At 41.6% G+C, this 20431-nt stretch overlaps 1 protein-coding gene across 1 annotated transcript in view; it reads left to right on the forward strand.

The window, feature by feature from the left end:
- The window catches only part of LOC110953978 (dystrophin), a 197865-nt gene that overhangs the window by 18039 nt on the left and 159395 nt on the right, over positions 1-20431 (forward strand). Inside the window, 23 exon segments of the mRNA XM_022198233.2 lie at positions 87-255; positions 1476-1603; positions 3702-3839; positions 3961-4074; positions 4280-4435; positions 4764-4934; positions 5069-5260; positions 6030-6164; positions 8912-9061; positions 9534-9695; positions 11115-11246; positions 11546-11719; positions 11906-12061; positions 12207-12377; positions 12837-13016; positions 13604-13732; positions 14548-14718; positions 15441-15497; positions 15767-15922; positions 16583-16720; positions 16878-16967; positions 17796-17966; positions 18360-18532. Of these exon segments, the coding sequence (XP_022053925.2) occupies positions 87-255; positions 1476-1603; positions 3702-3839; positions 3961-4074; positions 4280-4435; positions 4764-4934; positions 5069-5260; positions 6030-6164; positions 8912-9061; positions 9534-9695; positions 11115-11246; positions 11546-11719; positions 11906-12061; positions 12207-12377; positions 12837-13016; positions 13604-13732; positions 14548-14718; positions 15441-15497; positions 15767-15922; positions 16583-16720; positions 16878-16967; positions 17796-17966; positions 18360-18532 (3413 nt within the window).

Here is a 20431-nt window from a genome sequence, read left to right on the forward strand (position 1 = left end):
TGCTTTTAGGAGTAATCAAAAGGATCACATTTGTTGATCCTTCCAAATACCTTGACGATCTTTGTCCTTTGTCTTGTGTTTTTCAGTCCCGACTTGCTAAGGTCAGTGCCTTCAGTCCACAACTGGAGCAGCTGTCTGCAGAGGCAGGATCGCTGGGAGCCGTGCCATCTCTAAAAGACAACATGGTGGTTGTATCTGCACATCATGCCTCCACTCTACAGCAGCTCCAGAACAGAGAACAAGAAGTCAATGAAGGTAATCTGTCTTAGCTGTAGTTAAATAATGTGTTAAATCAGTGCAGAGAAATCAGAAATGACTTCCTATTCTATGTAGGTCCATTTTTAATAACAGTACCATGTGCATTTGAAGGAATCTGACTTCCTCTTATGAGAGGCGTAGGACAGAAGATTTAAGCCTTCCTTTAAAATAAAGGTCTATTTCTCTCTTCGGTCTTGTTCTGAAGCTCTCAGGTTTATAAGGAGATTGAAGGAGCGATGGCTAAGATCAGCAGAGCTTAGTTCCACATGGGCTGTGTAAATTTGACATCAGCTTTTATATGAATCCTTGGCCAGCCACAAGTAATAGATGATGCCCTTATATGGCCTCAAAAGCTCACGGATGCACGAGTGGATGCGTGAGCGATTGTACGCAGCATCATAGCTCTGAGCCAGCTCCATCTGTGCCTGAGGACGTGACATAAACCTAGAGCAGTCCTGAAAATCAGTCACTGTTTTACCTCTGGAATTTACGTGCATGACTCTGTCAAAAATGAGTGTGTAAAGGGAGACTTTAATGCCCTCCTGACCAGGTGTGTATGTGTGTATTCATGTCTGTTCTGCTGTGCCTCTTGGACTTTTATGACTCTGAGGAATTGGATGAAAGCCAAAGAAAACCATTTTGTTTCTGGTTGAGAGCCGCTCGCTTCTTGCGTGGGCCTCTCTATCACCACCCCCATACCCACCCTGCAGTTACCCTCCATCTCTGCTCTTTGTGTATATAAACGCAGCCAGATTATGTAAGCTTTAAATCACCTGGTAATTAACACACAGAGAAGCAGAACAGAAGAGACAGTTGTGAAGAGGAGCAGCAGCAGAAGACTCAGAATGAAAGCAAAAGGAAATGTACATGCTTGATTAAATAAGTCTGAAGTTGTGAAAAATGGGTGCTTTTGAATCTTTGCAATGGGGGTTGATGGCACAACAGCTGTAAAAGTATATGATATAAAATAGTTTGTGACAGTAGCACAGTTAGACCTATAGAGAAACATGCAGTCAAACATCTGGAACCCTCTTACAGCATAAGAAGCAGAAGCCTCTGCACATACATAATTGTGGAAATCCCAACCAGCTCACTGCCCCCTTGTGGTAGAAAACCTGATTATCAAGTCCCATTGCAAAAGTTGTAATACCTGAACTTCAAACTGTCTTTTCTCCTCTGTTTTCCACAAACCTCCCCTCGTCCTTGTCGTGTTCCAGCCTTAGCTAGTCTGGAAGCCACCCAGGTGGTAGAGAGTCCGGTGGAGGGTTTGGAGGCCCGACTGGCCACTCTGAGAGAAGGGATAGCAGACACGCGTACAACAGAGGGGGCAGTGGAGCGGGCACAGGTAAGTAACAAAACTTTACTTCAAACTCATATGAATAGACACATTTTGCTGCCTGACATACAGACAAAAACAGACTGCATAATCGCAGTCATGCTGTGATTGATACTGTTATATTTCAATTGTGTGACATCTTTATATGATTGTAGAGGACTTTAGGATTGATTTGATGAACAGTTTATGAAATTTTTGTCTAATTCTGATCCTGCCATGCTCTTGTGGGGTCTATGTTGAATGTTTATTCTGTGTTTAACCTTCCTGAAATGGATTTCAAATCTCCAGAAGCCTAGTCAGATTAATTTCTAAATGTTTTGCATGTTTGATGCAATCTCTTAGTTGTCGTAATTTCAGTCTGAACAGTCTTTGTTTGTGTCTGTGTGCTTGTATGTACAATATATCGACGTGAGTGTTAATCTGTGTTTTCCAGAACACAATAGGCCTCTTTATCAGTCAGTCACTTCCCTCTGCACTGTATTAAACCTTTGTGTAAGAGGGAGAGGGGGTGTGTTCATGCCTCTGCGGGTGTGTTTCTCCATGTAGTTTTGTAATATACGCGTGGTTGTGTTTCGTGTGTGTTGCTGTGTGTGTTTTTGTCTCCTCCTCCGTCCTTTGGTGGAATGCGGCTCAGTCTCTGCTCTTGTTATCATGGCAGATAGGGTGCTGGGGAGGGGGGCGTTGATGTGGCACATTCTGGGCAGCGTGCCCATGTATGCAGCAGGGACCTCCTATCAGCTCAGCGTGGAGCCGCTGCACCTGTCAGTCAGCTCGACAACCACAACATACAATACCATGACAGCATCTCAGGGCTCAATTAGCCTAATGAGACATGGTGATACTCGTTTTATTGACTCAGTTTTGCTTCTTCCTGATTAAGCAGATTCACATGTTATCATATGCAAGTGTAAACTGTTTTGAGGAGTTGGTTATTTTTTCTCCAATAAATCTGTAATTTTTCCCAGATGGGCATATTTTTCCTGTTGTACAGATGCGCTGTAGTCGTGAACTTCCAGATGTCATAACTAACTATTCATACATGATGTGCAGTTCCATCCAAGTCAAATCTGACATTAAATTCAACACGTGCTTTTAAAAATTAGCCCGAAGTGAACTATTTGCATGAGATTCTGTAAAGAGCATAAAATTTTGCATTTATTAGCTAAGAGTCCTAGCCTAGCCGCGCTAGACAACCCACGGCAACGAATTTAATTCTCTGCCAGGGTAGGTCTAGTTACCCTCCATAAGGCTCGAGGTTGGATGCTCCTAAAACTGGCCGGACGAATCACCGTGAAGTGTAGAGTCAGAAGGCGGGCGTAACGAAGTGACAACAGAGGCGCGACGACTCTGACGGAAACAACTAGCCTAGCTGCGCTAGACAACACACGGCAACGAATTTAATTCTCTGCCAGGGTCAACAACAAAAACGACAACAGTCGTTGAGCTCCATTAGCACCGACTCTGAATAATCTTTCTGTTAACATGTCTGTAATATACTTGAGCTTCACCCATTGACTATATAAATAAGGCTTCACCGAACTACCGCATCCTCTGATTTCCGGCGCTCTAGGAGCCTATTCGTTGCGCTGATTGGTTGTATACCTACCCAATTGCTGCAGAGTGATTTGATTGACAACCTTTTAGTCCGCCTCCCTCCCTGTCGAGCGTGCCTAGACCCTTGTGCCTTCAGAACATGGGTCTAGCGTGGCTAGGCTATAAGAATCCATTATTGGGTGACAAAAATAAAATCAAAGGCTGAACTAGGTTGAGCTGCAGGCTGCGTCTACACAGAGCAGATAGGAGACAAGTATGGAAACAAAATGTAAAAAATAAAACATCTGTAGTATGTAGAACTGCTGTTTTTCTTTGGATACCAAGTCCATATCAAGTGACTTTCCTGTTGTAGGAAATATATCTTTTGGGAGGAATCCTTATTTGGCATAGTCTATCAAATGGAAATGACAAACACAACAGTATTTTCTCACACTAGCCAGTCCCATTCAGTGAAAGAGATTAGGAATGACTAGTCCTTTTTCCCACCAAAGGGATGTCAGGTTTAACTGTTACCTAATTTGTCATTTCATACTTCATCTGTTGTTCATTTCAGGGCCTGTGTCTAGAGATTGAGCAAACGCAACAGGCCTCCGATTCAGCAGAACTACAAAAATGGAGTGAGCTGTCCTCCAAGGCCCGTGAAGAGCTGGGGATGCTGCAGTGCATTCTGGGTAGCATGAAGGACAACCAGGTAGAGTAGCTACAACTTGATCTAGAAGGCCATAAAGCTCCATGTGGAACTTTGTCTTTTAACTTTTTCTAACATGAATGTTGTTTATGTAGTCAGTGGTTCACAGTAATGCTGTGTTTAGGTGCGTTTGGAGCAAGTGGAACGTAAGTTGGATGCAGCACAGGAACTGTTGTCTCGGAATGCCACAAGGTTGGGTAAAGCAGAGAATCTACAGGAAGAACTTAATCGGTGCAAGGTGACAATACAATGCAAAAGAACCCCCCCCCCCCCCCCCCCCCCAACACATTTTGACATAAAGACATTTTAACTTCACTACTTAAAAACTTTTTACTGTTGCTTTTTCTGAGACAGTAACTGAATAAAGAGTTTAGATCTTGTTCCTTTGGCCTGAATTGTTTAAAATTTTCCCGAAATAAATCCTTTCTTTTTCCAATTACTAGGAGTATGTTAACGAGATGGAGTTAGTGGAAAGTTCATTGAAGCAGATGGCAGAGAATGTGAGCGCTGTCCAGGGGGCTGCAGTCCCAGGACTGGCCAAATGGGGGCAGGATGAACTGGACAAGTGCCACGGCAGGTGGACAACACTCAGCAAACAGGTGAGGAAAAACATTCTGTGTATCCTTTGTGTATTTGAATGTAATTATTGTTTTATTACGGTATTGCTTTTTTGTTTTGTGTGTATGTGAAGGATTCATTTGTCCTCATATCTGTAGTGTGTTGTCCAAAGTGTTCATGACTTTGGGGAACAAATGACTTTAGTGCTGTAGCTGACTTGCACTCTTTTGTGCTTATTTTTTACATTCTCATCTGTATGTAAATCCAGTTTAGGAATCTAAAGCATTTAATTCAAAGTTACAAAATATGGATCTTACCAAATTCATTCTGGTGTCTTTTTAAAACCTGATGATGTATGTTTCCTTGCAGCTTCTGAGCTGCCAGGAGCGTTTGGCTGAGAATCAAGAGAGGCAGGTGAATCTGAGGAAAGATCTGACGGAGATGCAGGAGTGGATGACCCAAGTTGACGAGGAATTTCTCATGAGGGACTTTGAGTACAAGAGTCCTGAGGAGTTGGAGGCATCGCTGGAGGAGATGAAGGTAGGACTGGATATGACTGAGTTACAACTTTGTTGAAATACGGTGATTCTCTGATCATGTGATGCTGTGTGCTTTCTTAATGTTTTTCTAGCTCTGTTTCTCTGTTGTCATTGTTCTGTTTCGTGTTCTCGCAGCGGGCTAGAGAGGATGTGCTTCAGAAAGAGGTGAAGGTGAAGATCCTGAAAGACAGCATTAACATGCTGGTGTCCAGAACTTCTCCACCTGGTGGAGGCAGTGGACACGAGCTGACCTCAGAGCTAGAAGGGGTTTTAGCCAACTACCACAAGCTCTGTGACCGTCTGAAGAGCAAGTGTCACACCCTGGAGGTAATGCTTCCTCTGCCTGTGAACTCTGTCTTTGTTATTTTTTTATTTATTTTTGGTTAGTTTGCGAATAACACTATTAATCATCAAACAAATGAACTCTACTCTCTTCATAAATCAGTTGAAGTGACAACAGGCTATGATTTTATGAAGCTTTCCAGTTAGTAGTTTTAGACTGAGGCTATGAAAAGAAGCAGCACTTTCTCATTGTGATACATTTAGATTAGCTTGGAGTATAGGGCCTTTTTGTAAGTACAGGAAGCTGCTATGGCATATATTAACATAAGATTTATTCATCATTTTATGCATCAGTGGCCCAATTTGTCCGTCAGCTTACAGCTCTTATTATGGTTCAGTGTTGGAATGACGTGTGGGTTTATGCTTTGTGTCATTTCTGATTCTATTTTGTTAATTTCCATGCAAAGAACAAGAGCAGCTTGAAGGGAATGCTGGTAGTTTCTGGTTTTCAGAGCTGATCTGTGAGTGTAAAGTCATAGTTAGGGGCTGTGTTTTCTAGTTCTCGTCCCCCAGACTCCACAGGGTAAAGGTCGGACACGTCACTGAGTTGTGCTTATGCTCATGTATGTTCTTTGCCTGAAATCCATTAGTCACCACCGCCTCTGTGCCCTTAGACTTTTGCTGTTTAACTTAACTATTGAATTGATGCGTAAAAATGCACGGTGAAAGGCTGTCATGTCGTAGTATCATTATTCGTTCTCCTTTTCTTGTAATTGTTTTTGATTATCGTTTGTGTTGGGGTGTGCTCTTGTAGGAGGTTTGGTCTTGTTGGATGGAGCTGCTTCAGTACCTGGACATGGAGGAGAGTTGGCTCAGCACTGTGGAGGAGAAGGTCCAAGCTACTGACAGCCTACCAGAGAGCACTGAGGCGGTTAATGAAGCTCTGGAGGTACACACACACACACACACACACACACACACACACACACACACACACACACACACACACACACACACACACACACACACACACACACACACACACACACACACACACACACACACGTGTCTTGTAATCGCATTTAATTTGCTGCTCCTTTTTGTTCTTCTCATTTTTGTTTTCACAATTATTGTTGGGCAGTTTCAATTCATGTTTAATCCTTTAAACCCCAAAAAAGCATGTAGCTTTTGAAAAAATCTGCAAAATTGCACCATTTTTCAGAGCCAGAAAATGTAAGCAGTTGTCGGATTTTAAATTATACAATATGATTTAAACTAATCCTATATGACATGCAGATCTGTCAGTGAACCTCACACAAGCCAAGCATGAATCATCACATTTGATCAGAATCGTTGTTAGAAACCGTTAAATAAGTTTCATTGGAAAAAACAACAAATTCTGCAATCATGAAGCCATTGGGGATACAATAAGAAGTCATGTCACAGACATTCTGGGATTGTTTGACTGAACTGGGCTGAACTGCAGGATGTGTTTACACAGAGCAGGTAATGGATAAGTATACAAACAAATTAAAAATGTAAGAAGTAAAAAATATTTCTCCAGGCTTGGTAACACCCTTCAGCACTTAAAGTGAGTAAACGTTGATTTTCGTTTATTTGCAAGAGAAATACCAGAGAACTTGGATGTATTCTTTATCAACCTTTTTCAAGAAAGTTCTATTATGTGTTACGGCCAGTCACAGAGCAGAAAGCTACTGACATTACATTAGCTAAGACAGTTTTGTTTTGACTGCTTGTAAATTAAAAGCACGTCTGGTCTTCAACCAGCCCAAAAGAGCTCATGTCACTCCCCTGTTCATCTCCCTTCACTGGCTTCCAGTTGCAGCTAGAATCAAATTCAAAACTCTCCTCCTGGCTTACAAAACATTTACAAGAACGGCCCCAGCCTACCTGGATTCCCTGATCCAGGTCTACTCCCCTTCGTGCCCACTTTGCTCTGCATGTGAGCGACGCCTGGTGCTTCCAGCCCAGCACCGCTCCAAATCTCTAGCCAGACTCTTCTCCTCTGTTGTTCCCAAATGGTGGAACAAACTACCAAACTCTGTGCGTTCTGCTGAGTCCCTTTCTACTTTTAAGAGACAATTGAAGACTCAATTGTTCAGAGAACACCTAGGCACTTAATCCGACTCCACCTTTGGGGTAGAATAAGTCAGGTGGTCCAAAACCCAGCACTTATTTAGCGCTGACAAAGTTGAAAAAAACAACAAAAAAGACAAAAAAAGGGGTGGGTGGGTAGCAATTCTTCTGCAACTTGATATCAACACCTTTGACCAATCACACTTGAAGCACTTTTGCACTTACTACAGGTTTTTCCTTATGTCTGAATTCTTGCTTGTGTTGTACGTCGCTTTGGACAAAAGCGTCTGCTAAATGAAATTGTAGAATTGTAGAAAATTAACTTCAAAATCAGGCATAAAATTAGAGCTGATGGGTTTGTTTTCAACAGTTTTTCCGAACCCGTGAAGACCTCTGAGGAGATTGTAGCCACACGATGAAAAAGATAAACCATCTCTCAACGTTCACTATTGGCTGAATATTTGCTTATTTAGTTTCTGAACAAGGAGTCACAGAACCATCACATCTAACATTATACGTGTATTCACATAATTTCCAGAATTACTTTTGAAAATGAGCTCATTCATTCTCCATAGCTGAGGGCACATGTCAAAAGAAACTGAACAAGTAACTTGACATAATCACTGCTCTTCAACATGCTGTCATTAACATGTGAATTACAGTTAATTTAAATCAAATAAAAGTAAATCTTGGAATAACAAATTGTACTGTACCTATTTCTGTAATATGTTCCCATTTAATAGGCTCTCAAATTAAGTGGTTAGGTAGATATTAAGCTGTTGCTTTCCACAACCACATGAAGCGATATGTCAACAGCCTCATTTGTCTTTGATTTGTCTTCCAAATTTCACTTGCTCCGTCTTCCTCTGCTGCTATATCTGTAGACCGCCTGCAGCATGATTGTCAGAGTCACTTTAATCACAGAGCTGCTTCTGTAACATCGCATAGTGATGAAGGAAATTGAAGACCCTTGAAGACAATGTTTTCCTCCCCCTCATCTGTGTCCTTATCGCGTCTTTTTTTTCTCTCTCCCCCAACAAGTCTCTCTCTTTTCTCTCCCCTTTCATTCCTCTGGATCTTATTCTCTCGCCCTTCCCTTCCTCCCAGTGTTCCTAATCAGCCTCACCGCTCTGGAGGGGGCCTGTCGCTCCCTCTGTCCATCACCTCTGGGAAGAAAAAGCACATTTAATGACCCCACGTAAACAATGACTGTTTGAAGTGCCGTCACTCGACAAGCTCACTCTCTCACTCATCTCTCATTTCTCGTTCGGTTATCATCTTTTTTCACTTTGCTTCTATCTGACACACCCAGCAAAGCAGTTTCTGCATCTGCACTCCAGCTCAGCTTTTTGATTCTTCCTCAGTCTTTCATACACACGTGTACACTTTTTTCTCGTTTACTGGATTTCATGTTTTTGGGCTTTTTCAGGTTGGCATTCCAAAGCAACTTTCTTCACCTTTTCTTGCCGCTTTATCAAAGGATTGTTTCATTTTTGGGGGGGGATTTCACTTCCTCGTGCTCATTTCCTTCTTTGCTTGATTTTTCTGATTCCTTGCGCCGACATTTATCATTTTCTCCGTCTCTCCATTCCCCTCAAGTCTTTGGAGAGTGTTCTTCGCCACCCAGGGGACAACCGGACACAAATCAGAGAGCTGGGTCAGACGCTGATAGACGGGGGCATACTGGATGAACTCATTAGTGAAAAACTAGAGGCCTTCAATTCCCGCTATGAGCAGCTCAACCACCAGGTCAGGACCTTTTCTTTGTGCATGTGTGTGGCTGTTTGTTTGTTACTATAGAATAAGGTAAAAGGTATGCTTGAATTTCTTTTTCAACAGATCTTTGTACCTGGGCATGTTCTTTTACTGTGAGAATGTGCATTTAATTTTATCCTGTGTAATTTTCCCCCAATGTAATGCCATGAATTGCATCTATAGGATGTACAGAAAACGGTTAATTGCATGTTGTGCCGTTATTAGAACTCTTTTGATATTGTACTGCATATATTCTGTTATAATAAAAACATACCTTTATTTATGTTCAAATCTAAATTGGTTTAACAGAAACAAAAAGATATGGGCTGCTTTCATTCCTGAGTGTAATGGTTAGTAAGAACATATCAGCTTTTCTAATTCCCCCCCAAAACTACTGGCACATGATCAGAGGAGGCTAGCTGGTTACATTACACCCTGAACACTTTCTGTGTGTGTCCTCATTCAGGCAGTGAACCGGCAGATCGGCCTCGAGCAGCAGCTGCAGACACTGAAGGAGAACGAACAGTCGCTCCAAACGCTGCAGGAGTCTCTGAACCAGCTGGACCACACGCTCACCTCCTACCTCACTGATCGCATTGACGCCTTCCAGCTCCCTCAGGAGGCGCAGGTACAGTGCACACGAAGACAGCGCGCATTCACACAACAAACAAGGTCTGACACCTGGAGAAGCCCCCAAATCTAAAGACTCTTCTTCCAATTTGAGGCTCAATAAATAGTCGTTAAGTATTTCCTATGTACAGAATTTATCATAAAAGCAGACTTCAACAGAATATGTAAATGTCATAGTAATATGATTGTTCTATGTGAATGTTAAATATCCATAAAATCTTTCAAATGATCTAAGAAATGCACAAATACATGAGGGAGGTCATGTGTTGTGTTTATATCCTACACTGTAAAAAAAAAAAAAAGCCCTGTAATTTCACTTAATTTTTCCATTAAATTTATATATTCTACAGGAACATACTAATAAAAATAATCTATGAATTTATGTGTCCAATGTAAAATAAAATGAATGACTTGTGCTACTTTTAACATAAAAACACTCTTAATGTTTATTTAGTAATTATTTGTTGTTGTGTTTTTTTACATTTTACAAATATTTCCTTCTAATACAATAATTCAAAGGGATTTAGCTAGCATTGGGCCACCATGACAGAGACTTCTGTTATGGTTAATGGCTTATATACAAATATTAAGTGTCTGTCTACTTGTACAGCACTCTTATAGCCATTTAGCCTGTCAAATCTAACCTGGCAATAGCCAGATTAATAATTGTGTAGTACTTGATAGTACTCCACAATATCAATCTGGGACCGCTCCATATAAATCCGTTTGGAGGAAAGAGGCACGGATTGGACAATGCAACAGTATGTCCCGCCTCTGACAGGTTTGTTTTTAGCCAATCGCGGGAGCTTCACAACGAGCGGAGCCAATTGGTAGATTAAACTCTTACCAAAACCCGTAGATAAAAAAGCACAAACATCTTTACCATCCAGAAATGTGCAAAGAGCCTCTCGTTGTTCTTCCTTCAAGGAAGCGATAGGAGATTCAGCTAAAACTGACTTAATAGCAGCATCTACACGATCGTTGTCCTCCGTTGCCATGTTTGTTTTGATCTACTGGTGCTTGGTGTCGTCTTCACACCCGGATATCCCGCCCCACACACGAATACTGCTGCGTGATTGGCTCGTGCCAACTTGGTGCTGTACAAACAGTGAATGCGGGAGCGGAGCAAGATGGTTTCTTGAGAGATTTGTGAACTCACAAATATCACGAGAAATCAACTTGCTGGCAAGGTTATGTCAAATCTGTTTTTCATGATTCTTACCCATTCCTCAACAACCTCTTGAACTTAAATATATTCATTTTAAAGGTTGAATGACTTTTTTTAAAAACTGAAGATCCATTAAATTTACAAGATTTTTATGTAAAGTTACGTGTAGAAACGTGTAGATACATAAAGTTAACAGATCCTTTAATCTAGTACATTGTATTCATGTGTTCGTCTTCACTTTTCTCTCAGACCATCGGGGCTGAGATCGCAGCCCACGAAGTGACAGTGGACGAGATGAGGAGAAGGAATGTGGCTAACTTGCCTTCGCCAGCCACTGATGCCAAAGCTGCTCGAGGCGGCACCATGCTGGACCAGCTACAGGTAACACTGACTCCTACTGGACGATGTCAGGAACTGGTTTCTGCTGCTCTCACCACCACATTATCGTTCACACTTAATAAAGCAACACTCGTACTGTGCTTTCATATGTAGAGTCTAACGATGGAGAGAGATTAATGTTACCGATAAATCATGCCAGACTTTTTCTCATGTTCTGACAGGATTTTACTTGCCTGAAGTTGCTTTTGCTGCTTATATATTCGTTTAGTGAAGAGGTTTGTCATCTGAGCTGTGACAGAAATGTGTAACCTTGTTATCTGTTCCACATTGTTCACATGCAGAGGAAGCTGAGGGAGATCTCCACAAAGTACCAGCTGTTTCAGAAACCTGCGAACTTTGAGCAGCGCATGTTGGACTGTAAGAGAGTCCTGGATGGTGCCAAAGCTGAGCTACACATTCTGGATGTAAAGGACGTGGAACCAGAAAAAATCCAGTCCCACCTCAGCGGCTGTATGGTGAGAACCAGTCCTTTGTCAGGCCCACAGACACAGTTTGTCTACATTGTTTACTTGCAGCTGATTCTTGTAGTGCATATGCATTATAAGTCATTACATGATACATAAACGGAGATTTGGACCTATTTTTGTTGTGACAGTCTGTTTCACCCACACAACTACATATTTCGTCTTTTTGCTGTCTAGAAATTGTACAAAATGCTGAGTGAGGTGAAGCTGGAGGTGGAGACGGTGATAAAAACAGGTCGCCAGATTGTGCAGAAACAGCAGACAGAGAACCCCAAGGCCATGGATGAACAACTTACTGCTCTCAAACTGCTCTACAATGACCTAGGGGCTCAGGTAACTCGTTTTGGGGATTTTTAAAGCAAATGAATTCAGCTTATTATACAAAATGCAGCTCCTGTTGGATTTTAAATCGTGTTCAATATTTCCGTCATTGCTCTGAGGCCTGTTTAAGACACCCTTGTTTTCAATCTCTTCACAGGTAACAGAGGGCAAGCAGGACCTGGAAAAAGCTTTGTCTTTGTCTCAGACGTTCCAGAAGGAGAGTTCTGCCCTGCAGGCCTGGCTGACCACAAATGAGGCTCAGCTCCAGCAGAAGAACAGCTGTGGAGACATGCCAGCTGACATTGAGGCTGAGGTTGCATGGGCTAATGTGAGTAGCTGTCCATGACTGTTTTGTTGTAATCAAAAGGAATAAATGGAAAAATATGTGAAGCAACAATAAAAGCTCAGATTTCTTTAGTTACTTTGGCAACACTAGTTTAAATCAGTGTGACATTTCCCAAAGTTTTCAGCTCGTCTTTAGCAGTAGCAAATAAGTGCTTTTGTCTCTTGCCAGTAGATGGAGCAGTGGGACAGTTTGACAGCTGTTTTTTAAATGCCCTCTTATTTAAGTTGAATATGTGAATATTTTGAGCTTTGGGATATCAAGGCAGGCTATTATTTATGTTTATGGTGCCTGTAATTCATGCCTTATATTTTATGTTCAGCAGTGTGTGAGATAAATCTTAACACCAGCTAGAGGACACGGCGATAAACTACTGAAACATGGAGGCTATTACATGACCCTGGTGGATATATTGTGCTCTGTGTGTGTGTGTCGGTCCATCAGAACCTGCTGAAGGAGTCGGAGCGTCGGAAGGTGGAGCTGTCCAGCCTGATGGAAACCAGTACTGGTCTGCAGACTCTGGTGGAGGGAAGCGAGGCTCAGCTGGAGGACAAACTCTGTGGCCTCAATGAAGCCTGGGGTCGAGTCCGCACCTGGACCGAGGACTGGCTCAGTGCTGTCCTGGTGAGTGAAAATACTGCAGACAATAGGACAAAATAAATAATGAGTTGCTGTGTTCTTTATCTATGTTCTCTGACTAAGTAGATTCTCCCACCTGCTTTAAGTCTTTGTACATCTGCATTTCTTGCCACAATTTGTAAGGAAGCAAAAGCTGCTTTCTGTTATAAGCTGAGACTTTTAATACATGGTAAGGTTTGAAATTATCTAAGTTTCTTGTATCTTAGATTTGTTCCTCCTTCCAAGGTTATTTCGTTAAAAGATTTTCAACCCAAATAAAACTTCTGCTTAATATGCTGTGTAGCTCAAGGGATTGTTGTACCTAGGCAAAGGAATAAACTTTAAATCCGCAACAAAACAAGGGCAGACAAAACACCTCCTCGAGATAAATATATTTGCTATTCGAACAAAGAGAATAAAGAGTTTGTTGTTGTTGCACAATTGCGTACTGCGGCACATTATGAAAGGGTTATGGAAATCATGACTTTTTCTTTCTTTTTAGGTGAAGAGAAAATACAGCAAAACCTTAAACACTTAATATTTGCTTTCCATAAAGAAACCTTTGAGCTTTTGTTTTCTTTGTGTGTGTGCAGAGTCACCAGAATGAAGTAGAAATTTTTGATGAGAACTTGGCTCACATCAGCACCTGGCTCTATCAGACCCAGATCCACCTGGATGAGGCCGAACGACTGGCCCCCGCAGAGAAGGAAAGCGTGGTGAAGGTAACGCAGAGGAAGTCTGAGTGTTGGGAGAGGTCCGAGTAAATGTGTGGATACTGTGCACCAAGCACAAAGAGGAACCCTGTGCTACCACTGGAAAGTTACTAGTTCATACCATTTTCTTTGACCAAGTCTGAGAAATATGTAAGAATCGGCAGAGCTCATACAACGACAAGCTTAGAAGTATCAAATAGTGTGCTTTACGGAAATCACTGCCTCTGGCAAGGTAATGCATTCAGTTAAAATCCACCCAAGGATTACCCCTGCTGTTACCTTGTGGTATAGAGAGATTTTAATGCGTTTTCACACGAAAGGATTAGCTTTGTACACTGTTGAGGGAGAAACCTTTGTGCTTGGTTAAGGTGGGACTTTTCAAAAGCAGACATATTTGTGTGCTGTTGGGTATTGTTGTACTTCTCAGTAATGATTGCCTGTCTTCACCATCACCAAATGGAATAAAGAGAGTGAGGACTAGTTGGGGTGGGGGCAAGAGAGAGGTTTTTATGGGTATGACTGAAAAAGTAGGTGGCTAAATGCAAAAAGTGGGGTTGAGAGTGAACCTGAACCTTTTATGATGGTGTCAAATAATGTATCTTGAAGCTGTATTAAATTCTTAACCCTTACTTTCCTCTTCACATGACAGATGAAGGTCTCCACTCAATGTCAGCTGTTCCCAAGCCCTGCTAACCTTGAACAGTATATTCTGTGCAAAGCTGCCTGATCCGACCCAAGGCTACACTTCCATCCAGTTTAAGAGAGATTGACAGAAAGCATAAAGTAATAAATATGTGAAGAGCTTCTCTGTGGTTTGTCCTTAGAGCATGCTGGAGGAGCTGGAGGATATCGGTCTGCGTGTGGACAGTGTCAGGGACCAAGCTATCATTCTGATGACCAGCAGGGGGCCCGCCTGTCGAGATGTGGTCGAACCCAAACTGGCCGAGCTCAACTGCAACTTTGACAAAGTCTCCCAACACATAAAAACTGCCAAGGTACAGAAAGCACAAACTAAAAACCTGTCAACCAGAGTTATTACCACATTCATCAGGGGCAGAATTCAATCTGGTGTATACACTAAAAGTTAACCCTCTGAACTCCAAGCAGTTTCTGCACATTATTACTCCTGTCATGTTTTTATTCACTGTAGGCTCATTTTCAACTGCAAATAAAATCCAGCACTGCTATGGAAACAGTGCAACCATAGCTAGACGTAGAGAAAATCATACATGTCTTTTGTGCAGTGACTTGTATTCCCATACATCTTAAAATTAAAGGTGAATTTCTTTGACTGTTTAGCTCACAGGAAGAAGAATCAGCACATACAGTTTACATTTTTAATAGCTTGTCTTCTATTTAAAACAGCCTGCAGTTCAGGCGAAAAATGGTTGATGGTTGCAGGTGTCTATAATTTTATGGTTGCGCTGTGGAGTACAGACGTTTCTGGTTTCCACAGAATCTTGACTAGTCTTGGTTTATTTTTGGCACGTTTTTAAAAATGAAGCATGTTGAATAAAATTGCTTTCTGAAATATTATGATTGTGAATGTACATTTGGTTGAATAATAGCCTAATTTTTGATTTTTTTTTTTGAAAGATATCGTGTCTTTCTTACCCACCAGCAAATTGTGGGGTTCAGAGGGTTAAATGTGAAATAGAGACAGCAGTGTCTAGTTTATCTAACGAGTATATGTGTTTCTTTTCTTTGTGGCATACAGATGATGACCAGTCTGGAGTCGGGTGTCGTTGAGATAAACCAGCATACAACCCAGCGGGTACGAGAAACTATCATTAATACTAGATCCAAGGGCAATGGAACCAGATAAATCATATCTTATCACATGACACTGTATGACAGGCAAAAAGTTTAAACTCGTTTTATGCAAACTTTATGCACATAGAAACGGCTGTCAAGTGTTTCTAGAGAAAAGACAGCAAGTTTCATTTTGGCTGAATGCTCTTTGAGGATACGGCAAGATAATTACATTCATTTTTGTAGTTCTGACTGAGGTGCCTGAGGTTTGTTTTCATTCTTTCTAATCAGGTCATTCACAGTCAGGAGATCCGAGCAGAAAGTCAGACTCACCCTGCTGAGGCTGTTGTCCCCAGTGACGTGAAGGACCTTCGGGCAGAGCTCCGGGACACATTGAGGGTTCTACAGCAGCCGCAGGACCCAGTAAACATCCTGGATGATGACAAGGTACACAGGTTTCTCTTAACTTTTAGCAATTTTCATTACGCTTTCAAAACTTTAGAAGCAACTGATGATGATAGCCATGGTAATATTAGTAGACACTGGCAGTATCTGCCTTAATAAGACAGGCCTCTATGTACTTTATAAATGAGAATAGAGGAAGAAGCAGTCTGTCAATTGTCTGGTCAAAGGTTTGCCATTTGTAGCAGTTTTCCAGTGGAATTTTAACAACCAAAGAATATTGACCCAGGTGATTCTCTTTCTGAAATTTTATGAGCTTTTCTATGAGTAATATGCCAGGCTTCAGGCTATATAAAGCTGCCACCTGATAATACAAGCTTTGATTGGGCATTTCAAGGCTTAACAAGTCTGGAATTCAATCTGTGTTATCAAGGTTTATGACGTTAAACACACAGGCTGAAAAAACCCAGACCAATCCAAAGCAAGGTCACTGTGGCAGTCAGAAAGCTCTTGCTGTGTTTTCAACAGTATTTTCCTGAGAGGTGTCTACAGTGTCTGTAGCCTGAGCAACTTGTAGCTTGTTAGGCAAAGTATCAGAACAAATGCCAGATTCTAGTGTGTAAGTTGATCTTTTTCATGTCCACTGAATAGAGGAAAGACGGATTTAAGCTTCATTTGAGCTTTTACTCTGTTTCCCTGCACCAGATGGATGAAGAGAAAGCCAGCGTGGAAGAGTTGCTGAGAAGGGGAGAAGAACTGCTGCAGCAAACTTCAGACGAGGGTCAGAGGGAGGAGCTGAGACTTCTGCTGCTCCGGTTGCAGAGCCAATATTCTGCACACAGGGTGAGATGCATAAAATATGTTGTCTTCTCTTTGCTTGGCTCATAGTGAGGGTGTCTTTTTTAAATTTAGAATCGCACAAGTCTCTGTCGTGTTGTATTTTGGGTATGTACGCTTTTGCAGTCACGTTAACTTGTGGTTGTGTGTCTGCCTGCTTTAGGAGCTGAGGGTGCTGCAAGTCAGGCAGGTTGAAGTTTCTGTGGACTCGTCTTCTCACGCCTTTAGAGAGCAAACAGAGTTTACAGCTGAGGTGAGGAACTCATCCATGCACACGTACAGTATATATTGTACCTAGGTATTGGAGGAATCCGAATACTTTGACATCCATAGAGCAGATTCTGCTGCTTGGAGAAGCTTTGGTCCTTCAGCGTGTGCTGCAGGATGTTTCAGATCTTTTACCACTCTGCTGTGAGTAGAGCAATGCTCCTGACTGCAGTCTGCTGGAGCAAAGTCAATGACACCAAAACTGATTGAGAAGGCAGAATCTATGCCTCTCTGGAGCCTTTGGAGTTGGTTTTGAAGAGGAGGGTGCTTGACAAACTGTTGAACCTCACGACAGTTGCCTCGCATCCTCTGCATGACCTGCTGTAAGACGGCAAAGAACTTTCAGCAGTAGAAGTCTTCCACTCCTGTGTGACAAAGAATGCTACATCACTGTTTAAAGTGATTCTCAAATTGTGTCTGGGTTTGAACTCCACTTCTTCTGACAGAATATAGTTTTTCTTTGGACTTTTTTTTATCTATGATGCTATGTATCACACCTGCTATTTATCAGATTATTTGATCTCTTTAGTTATTTGCTTGACTTGCACTAACTATTATATTTTCGCAGATGTACACAGTATAGCTGTGGATCTATCTTTACTCCATTTTCATTTGTATTGATCATATTAATGAATATTTTTTATGATTTTTTCCCCCTTGAAGTTTAACTTTTAATTGCAGTGTATTTTACCTTCCTCATTGTTTTTGTGATTCATGTGATGTAAGACTGCTACTGTCCTTTGGGATTAATGCAGCACTCCAACTAAGTAATTCACTTGTATGTGACTTTTTCTCCATGTCGTCTGTGGTGTAGGAGATGTCTGCAGTGGAACGTAGCAGCGCTCCTTCACTGAGTCCCTCTGACTACATGCTGGACATCAACAAAGTTCTTCTCGCCATGGCTGACAACGAGTTGCTCCTGAACTCCTCAGAGCTTAGTGGAGGGCTTTATGAAGACTTTTCTACCCAGGAGGACACCCTGAAGGTGGGCTGTACTCCATACCCAACCTGCTATGTTAGAAGCTGTTTTTGCAGACATGTCACAGAAATGATCTGCAATATTTGAAAGAATTTGCTTTTGTACAGCAGTTATCTCAGTTAGAAAAACACATTTTAAGTGAACGGACACATCTTTGTTGAAGAAATCATATCATTTACGTGACTTGTTTTGCACTTTTCGGACAGTGTTCCAAAACAAAATGTTTTGCCATCAGAGGCCTTAGGTCTGGAGTTAAACTTGATTACAGTGTTATTCAGCCTGATAAGGCTGGGGGTGGGATTACTGAGGGTAATTGGGTTCACATGGCTACCACAGTTAAAAGTTTAACCCCCTCTTCTTTAACTTTACTGTTCCTCTTCCTCTGTTTTCTTTTCACAGAATATCAAAGAGAATCTAGAGCGTCTCAGTGAGCAGGTCACAGGGATCCATGAGCGCCAGCCTGATGCCATCCGGGATGCTTCCCCTGCTGAAGCGGGCCAAATTGGAGATGCCCTCACGCAGCTGAATGCAGAGTGGGACCGCCTCAACCGCATGTACAGCCACCGCAAGGGGTGCGTGCACCAGCTTTACATAAATATCATCTAACAGATCACACCCTGCACACACTCATTAGCTAGAGGTAAGGTGCTGAATCAAGCTTGAATAAGCATTTCACCGAAAACTCTGCCACTGTGAAGAAAAAAAACAAACAAGCTGTTATTTTCAGAAGTGATGTGTGTGTGAATCTGTGTGTCAGAATGTTTGGTCCAAGCTGCAGGGACATTAAATGCCAGCTGTCCACTAGTCAGGAGACAGCGGGAGCAGACAAAGAGATAGACCAGGGTGCATGGTAAGGCTCCCTACACACTCTGACCTTGGTTAATATCAAAACAATTCCTTGGGCATAAACAATCTCATGCCTGTTCACATATTCCGTCACTCACTCATTCATTCATTCACACACATTGTGGGTGACCTTGACTACCATCAGCACGATTCCTTGGGCATAAACAGTCTTCATTTGCAGAGTACAGTCTGTGCAAAGACAAAAGTAAACTAGTAAGCTAATTTTGAGTTTACACACAAACTCTGAAGCACTCCATCTGTAATCACAATAACCTCTGGGCATCATTAAAAATCAGAAGAATGGAGTATATTTTGTAAAATTGCTCATCCAAAACTCATTTCCTCGACGTGTCTCCCTGATCAGATTTGTTCTGCTCTCAGCCATGCTGTAGGAGGAAATGGCCATCACACAGACCGCCAGTGTGATAAAGATCTGCTTTTTATATTATGCATTTAAGTAATCAGCCTCTTATATTTCTTTTATTCAGTAGAGTCACTAAACTTCATGGCAGTGTCAAGGGTTCCTGATTGCTATGGCATTTTTAATAGAGGTCAACTTCCATTTTTTTCTTATCATTTCCCAGTGGTTGAACATGATTTTATTCTTAGAGAGCAGAATCCTTTCATTTTTTCACACATTTGTATGAATCCCACTCAGCCTAAACTTAAAGCACTAAAAATGCATTAAGTGCTATTGATGTACGACATATCTATAAGCTGACCCCTTTTGTAGTTCACAAAGCAAAATTAAATGGCTGAAATGGAGCTTGTACATTATTCTGGAACTCATTTCAGCCAAGCTCAGTTGCCAAATGCATAAACGGCCATCCTCTACATGCGTTATACATTAAGTACATGTTGGAGGCATTTGTTTTTTTACTGAGATCCTTTTATTTTATGCAGCTTTATACTTTTAATGTCGCTTCATTACGGTGACAAGTACAAAACAGACTTTAATTTGTACTAATAAATGTATTAATGCAACGCTTCAGTGCTAAACCTTCATCAGCCAAATGGTTTAATGCAAAGTCAGAAGCCGTCTTAAATAGGGATTGACTCTGACCACTCCACCAGTGAACAAACTCCACATACCCCTGGGAGGTTTGAAATGCCAATAGAGAGAAAAAGAGACAAGAAAAAAAGATTATTTACATATGATGTAGAGACAGAAGAGTCAGTAGCAATACTACATTAATATTGCCATAAGCTATTTACACAGTGTGGGTAAGCTGAGAAAGAAATACTTAAAAAGCTTCTATATTCATTACTTCACTACGGGGGGAAATATTGATGCTTTTTACTCCATTAACTTCATCCATTTTATCTGACAGCTGTAGTTAAATAATAAGAAAATGTGGGAAATGCTCAATACAAGGTTGTGCTTTAACTTAAAGACATTAATGTGAAGCAATAGTTGAATTTAAAAACAGGAAATATACCTCCATATGAAGGATTGCATGTCTCTTCATCAAGCTGAAGTTTAAGGGTTCACCGCAGTATCCTGTTACTTCCTTCAGGACAGAAAACTCAGATTTTGTACCTGGGGTCTGCTGGAGCCTCTCTCTAATGCTTCTGTAGACTTCTCCTTCCACATCTGTTCCAGCTGTTGCTTCAGCCCCTGGTAC

This window comes from Acanthochromis polyacanthus, chromosome 16 (genome assembly GCF_021347895.1).
Source record: "Acanthochromis polyacanthus isolate Apoly-LR-REF ecotype Palm Island chromosome 16, KAUST_Apoly_ChrSc, whole genome shotgun sequence".
Taxonomy (NCBI): Eukaryota; Metazoa; Chordata; class Actinopteri; family Pomacentridae; genus Acanthochromis; species Acanthochromis polyacanthus.